Source organism: Antrostomus carolinensis, unplaced genomic scaffold, assembly GCF_000700745.2.
Source record: "Antrostomus carolinensis isolate BGI_N321 unplaced genomic scaffold, ASM70074v2 scaffold12253, whole genome shotgun sequence".
NCBI classification, from domain to species: Eukaryota; Metazoa; Chordata; class Aves; order Caprimulgiformes; family Caprimulgidae; genus Antrostomus; species Antrostomus carolinensis.
The window spans coordinates 3,698-13,248 of record NW_010303193.1 but is presented as its reverse complement, the minus strand read 5'-3'; the positions used below and the strand labels follow the sequence as shown (position 1 = coordinate 13,248).

At 46.1% G+C, this 9,551-nt stretch overlaps 1 protein-coding gene across 1 annotated transcript in view; it reads right to left on the bottom strand.

Annotated features, from left to right (window-relative positions):
• Positions 1–8,166, bottom strand: part of VASH2 (vasohibin 2) — a 30,189-nt gene extending 22,023 nt beyond the window's left edge. Inside the window, exons 1-2 of the mRNA XM_010164014.1 lie at positions 8,081–8,166; positions 5,700–5,756 (exon numbers count right to left, since the gene is read on the bottom strand). Coding sequence (XP_010162316.1) covers positions 5,700–5,756; positions 8,081–8,133 — 110 coding nt within the window. The 5' untranslated portion in view covers positions 8,134–8,166. The remainder of the gene's footprint in view (positions 1–5,699; positions 5,757–8,080) is intronic.
• Between the last annotated feature and the right edge of the window lie 1,385 nt (positions 8,167–9,551).

The following is a 9,551-nucleotide window of genomic DNA, read 5'->3' as shown; positions in this document are numbered from 1 at the left end:
TGCTGCCTATCACTTATCACCTTGTTATGTTCCACACACTTGATCATTTGCCCTAGCATTTTTCCTGAAGCTGCAGATAAACTCAAATAGTTCCTAGACTTATCTTTTTCCCTTTTTTTAAAGGCTAATATCTTGCCTTCCCCAGTTTACAAAAGCACCCATCCTCCCCACACTGTTTGTCAGTTCTCTGAGAGAACATCCACCTCATCTGAAAACAACTAATTACAAGTGCTCTTTGATTCATCCTTTCCCTTTCTTTCACTCCTGAATTCTTATGATGCTGTCTCAGATGTTACTCATGACCAGAAAGGCTGCGCCATTAAACTTGTGAATGAATATTTAAGGAGAGGAGAATTAAAAAACAGCATCAAGCATTTTGATTCCCCAGCTGGGCAGGGCTTGTTTCCAGGATTTTCTTTAAATCTTTCCAGTTATCTGAACAGCCTCCACACGCAGGATACTCTAAAGCAGCACTTTTTGTATCACGGTTAGCTGGGAACTAGCCCAAAGCCATCCTCTCCACAGACCTCAGTGAGCATGGGGCAGCCCACCTCTTCCAGGAGAGCAGTTAGGGGAGACTGCTACAGTCAAAAATACGGATCATGCAGCTTCCCTCTTTGTGGCTTCTACACAACTGTCTAAAGTCTGCCAGGCAAATCTCTGTTCCAGACCACAGCAAACATTTTTGCCTCTAACAAACAGGCTGCATGCTCCTCCTTCAAGATCTAGTCCTTGGCAGACGGAGATATTTCCTTGTAAATGGACTCAAATTTCCTTCAATGTTTTCAGGAGCCCACCTGGATTATCTCCCTTGCTTTCCACACTAAGAGAAGGCCCACAGAGGAGATGGTTTTGCATCTTCTGGATGCTGTTTAAAACAGCAGTGACTGCAGACATCTCAAGGGAAACATGAATTCCTTTTGCTCCCAGGTTTTTCTCTAGGGCACCCAATCCCATATATAGGTTAGAAAAAGCTTCAAACCTTTTAGCATGCCCAAAACTGGAGGATCACACCAGCTGGCACCCATCACACTGGAGTCACTCCAGAGATGACCATGCTTAGGAGGAGAGGTTGCCCATTAACCCCCCTCACCAGAAAGACTCCAACAGACTTCAGTAAAATTTGTATTAGTGAGATCCTCCAGCGTGTTTTCCACAAAGTTCTCCTTCCCCAGGCCCCTGCACATGCATGAGGTCTATAAAATCTCCTTCTTACAAGTTTTTCTAAGGCTCCTGGCAGTTTTATTCTTCCCATTGAAGCCAAGAGAGAAGCAAAAGGCACCAATAGGTGTAAAAGACGGTAAATCAGCAGAGCAGCTACTGCTCTCATGAATCTTCTCCAAACCAGTTTGTTTTGATGGCAAATGCACTTCTACCACATGCTGAACGTAGCACCTTATCTGTAACATGCTCCCTTTGTGCACGAGAGAAGCAGATGCTCAGATGCCTTCTGCAGTCCATTATCTGGTAATGGTATGAGCCCATTTTTCTTTACAGTCCCACCAGGGCTCCTCAATAACACAGTGTGTTGGAACAGTATGATTTGCCGTCCCCCCTCCTCGCTGTTATTTGGTTGCACCGTTCCCACGTGTCTGCTTCCATCGCGCTCTTTTATTGCAATTGACTACCCATTGTATCTGCAGTCACTGAATGTCTCCCACCTCCACAGAGCAGCTTCTGAGCTGTAATTTCTCAAAGCCACAAGAACCTACCCAAACATCAGTTTTTGCTTCAGTCAGAGGTCTCACTGATTAGCTGGCACTTAACCTGAGGGAACAACACGCTGCTGCACCTATCTACAGCCTCTCCAGGGACTCTGTGCAGGACAAAGGTATTTGTTCCTCACTGTGGCTCATACCTGCATTTTAGAACAGAAGCTTGCAGAGAGCTTACTGCTCCTTGTAAAGCCAGTAATAAAAGTTTGTTGGCACTGAAGTCACAGATATTATTAGCTATCCAGAAATCCATTTTTTTTTCCTAAATCTCTGACATGATCTAAGCTTGGAAGTTTTAAAGAATGTCTATGTTAGTTAAATGTACCCTTTTTTATCAGTCAAGTCTTTCCAACAAAAGCTGTAACATAGGTTTTGCCACCATAATCCTGTAGGGGAGAAGGAAAACCAGCCCCCTGTGTGTCTGAAACACTCGTATCATTCGCATACACACACCCACAGGGTGCCCTTCAGCTGCCTAGTACACAAGGGTATGTGACCAACTCTACGTGATGGACACTGCCCCGCGTCAGGACACCTGTATAATCCACCAGCAAAGCATTCCTATGGTGCCCGTAGCTACACCTATAAATCTGGATTTTGGGCAAGAACAGCAAATCCAGACAAGATAAAATGCATTTTCAGATGCAGTTTGCCAGTGCCACAGGAACACGACACGCAACTTGCAGGATCACATCTCTACCACCCCAACTCATGCAGCTACGCCAGCAGTAACCTAACATTTTCAGAAGTGTTATCTCTAGTCTAGACAAATCCACAGCGTGTCTGGCAGCCTAGAAGCAAGTTGATAGCTAACAGTGGCTTTTTCTTAAAGAGAGATTGTAAATCATAGAATGGTTTGGGTTGGAAGGGACCTTAAAGATCATCTAGTTCCAAACCCCCTGCCATCAGCAGGGACACCTTCCACTAGACCAGGTTGCTCAAAGCCTCATCCAGCCTGGCCTTGAACACTTCCAGGGAGTGTTTAATCCGAATTGCAGTAAGCCTGTGTCCCTTAATGTTATGAGTTCCTATAGATAATTTATGCTTCTTCCTAAGCACAGCCAGGCATTTTTATGTTCTCATGCATCACACCAATGCTGACAGTAAATCTGTATAATACCTAGTTCTCCCTCCATAACAGAAAAACTCATTAATATGCCCCAGCTGCTTTAGGACACTTTCACATGAATTTATGAATATTCAATTTCTATCTAGTGCTCAGCTTCTTTGTGTCCAGCCACCGCTCTCTTGAAGAGAGGCTGCCAAAGATCTCATAATACTTTCATTAGCTTTGAGCCCTCATATTATGAAACAAGCAATATGTTTAATATGAATAAATCACAGCTCTGGGAACAGCCTCAAATTCCAAGAGCCAGTGGCAACTGGAGGTGCTCAGCATCTTGCCTGATCAACCTGCACATGCAAACTTTGTCTTGCACCAAGCAAGCCCACTCACACCACGGAAACTTGCTCAGAGCAGCGCTTGTCACCTCACACAAGACGCCTGTTGTCACCCCACTGGAAACAGATTTCTTGCCAAGTGGAACACACCTCCCAAGAAAAAACTTGCAGATGTGGGTGATTTTTCAGCTCTGATGAAAACTGGCCTGGCAACAGAACAAATCGCCAAGGACAACTGCAAGAGAAGATATCCTCATACCCCAGATGAAGGAAAGGAAAGGAAAGCCTTTAGGGACACCTCAACATTACAGGGCGATCAGCGTTATTATTCCCCTTCTCAATGTTGGAGAAACCAAGACAGGGCAAGCAGTCAAGCCCCACAACAGTCCAACAGGATCAGGGCAGTTAGGTGGAGTTCCTAACAGCTCCACTACTCCTGCAATCCCATCCATCAGGTCCAGGAGCAAAGCAGCACAGGTCTTATGGCTTAACACTGTGCAAGTCCAGCATACATCAGGTGCCTGGCAAGCTGCCCCAAGGGGTTGGAATATTTCCAGGGGCACTGTCCTTAACTCTGCAGAAGTCCTGCCACCACATACCAAGTCACTCACAGAAATCCTAACAGCAATAGGACAAGGAGAGAAGTCAGACATGAGTTCTCAAGCAAACACTAAGGCAGGTAAACAGAGGAAATGGCACCACTTAGGAGAGAATCCAAAGCCACAGATGCATCTCCAGCTGTAAGCACTGTACTGGTTCCCTTCCAGGAAAGGGTACCTGATATACAAAGGCTTAAATTATAAGCCTTAACTTAAAGCTGACTTTTGAGTGAACTTCCCAACCTGTATTATAGTAGCATGAAATGCGACCGTGAGATTCCTTTCCCAGTCTGTATCATATCAGCATGAAATAAGACTGTGAGACTTTTCCTCCTACAATCCCAAGCCAGGTGCAGAACACCAAAACAGCAGCTTCTCGGACATATCTCGGACCCTGGCCAAATCCAGGATGTGCCCTTGTGAAGTGAAACTCCCCCACCAGATGTCACCGTGCCTTTCTGTCTGCGTGATTTGTTTGTTAGATGGTATAAAAGCAGGAGCCTCTCATGACAAAGATGGAGACCTCACCTACGAGTGGACACACTCTGTAGGACTTCCCAACTGCTGGGGAAAGGCTCTCCAAATCCTTTGCTGTGATGGGGCTCCCCAGCTGATGTACAGGATCTGGATGATAAATATTTGGGCAACTGATGATGTATCTTTCTTAATCACTATGCTTTCTCTTATGTAGTAGTGATTAGGTGCATTACCCTGTTTAACTCCATACCTTGCTTATGCTTCTTTTTCCCTGTTTTAAACCAGACTAAAACAAGTTTGTTTCTAGTATTCTGTTGGTGTCTGTGTCCCTTTTGCCAGCCCTGTCAATTGGCAAAACAGTACCACACTCATAAGCCAGGCTTCCATCCAGTCCAGGAGGACACAGACCTTTTGACTGATGAGGGCTGAGCACAATTAGTTTTCATCCTCCACTTCTTTGGAAAAAAGTAATGGGACAAATTTAAAAACGAGTGACCAGCCTCAAAGCTGGTTTAAGCTTCTATAAACCCTTTTATCTTTTACAGCACAAGATTTCTTCTGAACTAGTTCCACCGGTGCAGTTAACATTATATAGAGAAAGGAAGTGGGAAAGAATCCTGTCAGCAAGATGAAAACCTGAAGCCCAGAGCTGGGATGGGAACTAGAATTTACAGTGAGGGACTATCAGATTAATGACAGACAGCTAGGGAGAGCTAGAGACAGGCCACTCTACAGGAGTAATCATATTCTGCTTATCTGAATTTCACCCTAAAATAAAGGCATAATGTTGTTAACGACACTTCCCACCCTAACCTGCTAATTCACTGGGTCCTGTTAAAGAGCTGTTCTAAGTATGACACAGTTCTTGCATGCAAGGGATCCCAGCTCTCTGCCGCCAGGCTCCCTGCGCACATCTTCCTACTTGTCCTGCACAACTCATTGCCAACCAGCACAAGTCCACCACGAGGAAGGAACAGCAAGATGAGCAGCAACAGGAGAAGCAAGGCCATGACTTAAATGGTCCACTGTGATCCTCCAGGGGAAAGGATTGCGCCTGAGACAACGTCAAAATTCCTGCAGTGTTTTGCATGGTTGATCTCTTCCTACCATCAAAGGCTATTACAGAGCAACCAGAATATCAAGACTTACATAGTTTCCACAAAAACAGCCCAGTCCTCCCAACCCAGCACCAAAAAGTGAGACCTGAGAGGTTTCCCAGCCCTGTGCATTCAGCTTTGGCTTGCAGCTCTGCAGTTCCCACGTGGATGCTGAGCAAGACCAGCCCTTCCACTTGCTGGCTTTTGATGGGTACATTTGCTACCTGGCAGCAAGCTGGGACCCTCCTTGCAAAGGCAGCAACATATACAGTTCTGGCCATGCCAGAGCAGCCACAGCAAGGGGGGAGACAGCCCTCTCATGCCATGGTGCTACTAGTGCTTCATGCCAGATGATCACCTCGGGCATTTCTGTGGGACAAGGGCACTAGACCACTTCCAGAGACACTTACCCACTTAGAGGTCTGGTTTTTCTAATCTCAAAGAACTGTGTTCCTGTGTGATTGTATCTGAATTTTGTCTGTTAAAGGAAAGTAACATGAACAGTCAAACAATAAAATAACAAAGCTCAAAAGGTGAATTTCAGTTCTGATTTCCTGATGAAACATAGAACAAGCAGTAAAAACCACTGACTCTCAACAGAGGTGAAACCCTGGCATGTGAAATAAAGCAATTTTTTCACTTGTCTTTTTATCTATTAACTGGCATTAGGTAGAGATTCAAGCAAAAAGGTTGATTGTCTAAAACAACACTTAAATTTGGCATTTGAAGATTCTGAATTGTCTTTTCGCCTAGGTCCCACTCGCTATTAGGCTACAAGTTTGAAAAAAAAAGTCTCCCATTTTGACAAGAGAAAGCTTTTATAGTCTATCCAAACCAATCAACCTCATTCATGGTCTGAAATAATTTATTTCCTTTCTAAGTTTTTAACTCAGTCAGTCACATAGCTCACATATGACCTGTAAACCAAAAGCATGTCAGGTGCAACCATTTACATCGAAGAAATATAAATCAATCTCTAAAAAAATACAATGCACTTGAAATGGAAATAACCAGCTAAGTGTAACTCAAGAACATTAGTTAACACTACAAGCATAGGAGAAAAGTTCATCACAAAGGATGCCTGCAGATAGTCATCCATCAACCAAACCTCAGCACCACTTGCCTAGGAGTGCAAGCTACCATGAAGCAGCAGCACCACCAGAAGCAGCCTCTTCCCTGCCCCTTGAGCATAGCTGTTCAACAGCAATGCAGTAAATCAGACCAGGAAGCTGATCTATCCAGTAAAACAAACAGACAAAAAAAATCACACCCTCCACTCATTTTTGCTAGGCTATTTTGCCAGCAAAATCCATTCCCCAGCCTAGTTCCCAACAAGGCCATGAGAACATTCACACCAGCAAAACTGTAGTGGTGATACCAGGGCAGAAACAGGTGATGCCATGGAGGCAAAGGGTCATAAATAGCACAGCTGCTGGCTGTATAACCACGGTCTAAATAAAACTCCAGCTCACACCAGGATGCTCTGAACTTACTTCAAATAGAGTTCAGAGTTCTCCAGAAACAAGGCTTTCCTTCCCTCCTGCCTTCAAACCCTTTCAGAGTGCTCTCAACAAAGCATACAGCCTCTTTCAGCCCTCAAAGGAAGCCCAGATCCTGTTCCCCAGCGCACTTTGAAGCTTTTCTGAACACAGATCCAAACCCCGTGCCTAAGGCCTGCTCCTGCTACGTAGCAGCATACAGGATTTCAAGACCTCTGGCAGGGGGGTGGGGTGGGAATATAGTTTTTGGAGCTCTGTGTGACCTGGTCTCCTCTCTGGCACAACCTCACTAAGCAGCAAGCCTCTCATCCTGCCCAAGCAGCTGACATGCAGCAGAGAAATGCACCATCCCCCTGCAGAGCAGACTGGCCCCAGCCTCCCTCCCCATGGCAGCTGCTGCAGCTCCAGCCCCTGCTACCGCCTTGATCCCAACCACTGCTCCCCAGCAGGCTACCCACGCCTGCTATTTTTGGATGCTCTTCCAGCTGCCACCCATATCCTTTCTTAATCCTTACCAGAACTTAACATTCATTCCTCATCCCCACTGCTTCCTACTCCCCACACACATGTACACACACAAAAAGGGAGAGTTTAGAAAAAAGGAAAACAGAGAGAAGAACAGCATCTGGGCCAGCAAACATCTCCTCCAACACTATCCATCAGCAATGGAAATGGTCGGGTATGAGGCAAAGGGCAACAACAGGGAGGCTGGATAGATGTGTACATCTCTGAGGAATGCCCCAAGTGAGGTGGGAGATCTGGAAGGGGAGATTCCTTTGGTCAGTTCCTGTGCCACGGGCAAGCCTGCCTGCCTGCCTTGGGGTCAGGACAGCTGCTTGTGCCCTCCACCCTAATGACAAGCACCTACATGCAAGCTGGGCACGTAGGCAGTCCTCAAGAAGCCCACAGAGGCTGCCAGGACAGAGGGAGAAAGGCTTTGCCACAACGCCAGCTCTCCCTTAGTCGCTTTATGACGAGATGCCATATTATGTCTCCAGGCATCAGGATCCAATCATAACATCCTCATAAACCAACTTCAAAATAAGCATTTCTACTCCCACCAATGTCACTTCAGTTAAATTCTTCAGTATCATTTAACATTAATTATACCTCCCAGAGGATTGCTGTGACAAGCTCAGTGCTGCAGGTTCTATCACAGATCTGTAAAGGCATCCTTTCACCCCCCCAATTATCCCAAGACTTCACAACCAGCTAGTACTTTCATAAACCCCCTGTTCATGCTGGGCACGAGCCAGCCTTCTCTCCAGAGACCACGTGCTGGAGAAGGATACTGCAGCATCTTCATGTAGGTCTGTATTGCCTGGAGCCATTCCGGGATCGACATGGAGAGCTTGTAGTTTGGCACCGGCGGCACTGAGGGCTGGATACAAAAAAAGATAAAGAGGTTAGACAGTTACCGCTCCCTGCAGAGCGGATAAGTGATTTACTTGGACAGCAACATGCGCTTAGTGCAATGTAACGTAGCAGCACAGATGGCTTAAACCCCATGTGAACTCAAGCATCACGCAAAGTCATCCCACTGACAATGGGGGCTGCCTGTGCACTGCAGCTGGCCCCATCCCTGCCAGCACAGGCCCCAGTTATAGCAGGCTGCTTGTCCCAGTCACTAGTGTCCCTCAAACACTGCCCTACGTGGGCAGGCAGTCCAACACGGAAGGGCAACGCTTCCCATTTTTCCCCTGTAGCACAGGGCAGTTTGGATGAGCAGAGTCTCAGCTCTGGCTCTGCTGTCCTCCCTTCCCCAGGAAGCCATTTCGAGTCTAATTTTTGGTTTCTTCTACCATGAGAGAAAGACAAAAGGAAACAAGGATCCCAGGCTGTGTAATTTCCCATCTGCTGCTTGTGAGCAGCACTCTTGGTGGGCAGGAAGCACATGGTACCTAGAAGACCACCTGGGACCCAGATATTTAATGATATTAAGACATTTACAGATATAGACTGGCACCATAATGGGATTTTTCCAAAATCCCATAAGACATCTGCTTGTGCCTAAGCACTTTAGGCCGGGCCCTCAATCCATATTTAATCCCAACAGCTATGTGGCTCCTGAGTCCGTAATCACGCAGGAATGGGGCAGGGCCTTGTCCCAAGTCCCCTTGTTTTAGGGGTGAGACTGCAAAATACAAGGTCAGTATATGTTAAAATGGGCAGCGTGACTACAAAAAGTCAGTAAAATTCTCACAAACACAATGAAGGAAACAGTTTATTTAAATATTAATGCAGACCAAATTCAGGAACCAGCAACTTGGGCAGCCATGACTCAAGGCACGAAGGAAAGCGTGCGGCATCTGTGGGCCCATGACACAGTTATGATAGCTGGAGGTTTTTAAAATGAAATATCAGTGCTCTGTAGACATTTCAAGTCAGCAATTAATTCAGAAGAAAAGCAAGCTCAGGTGGTACAGGGCCATTTCTGCCACACAGACTTCCCCCTCTGGTTCCCACCTCCACTACAACAGAGAGATCGTGTGTTTGCTTTCAGAGAGTAAGCACCAATAATCCCAAAACAACCAAACCCAGGATTTACTACATGTAGCTAGTTACTACATGTGTCAAATAGTAAATACACCTCAAAGAAGGGGAAGAAAAACCCCAAAATAGAGACTCCTACGTTACTGGCACACAGAAGCGTATTTGAAGTGGGAAGGAGACAGATGGCCGGGCCTCCAGCATGCTGCCGCCATCCCCGGCGCCGCACGGGAGACAGCCACACACACACACGGGTTTTCTCTCCAAACAAGT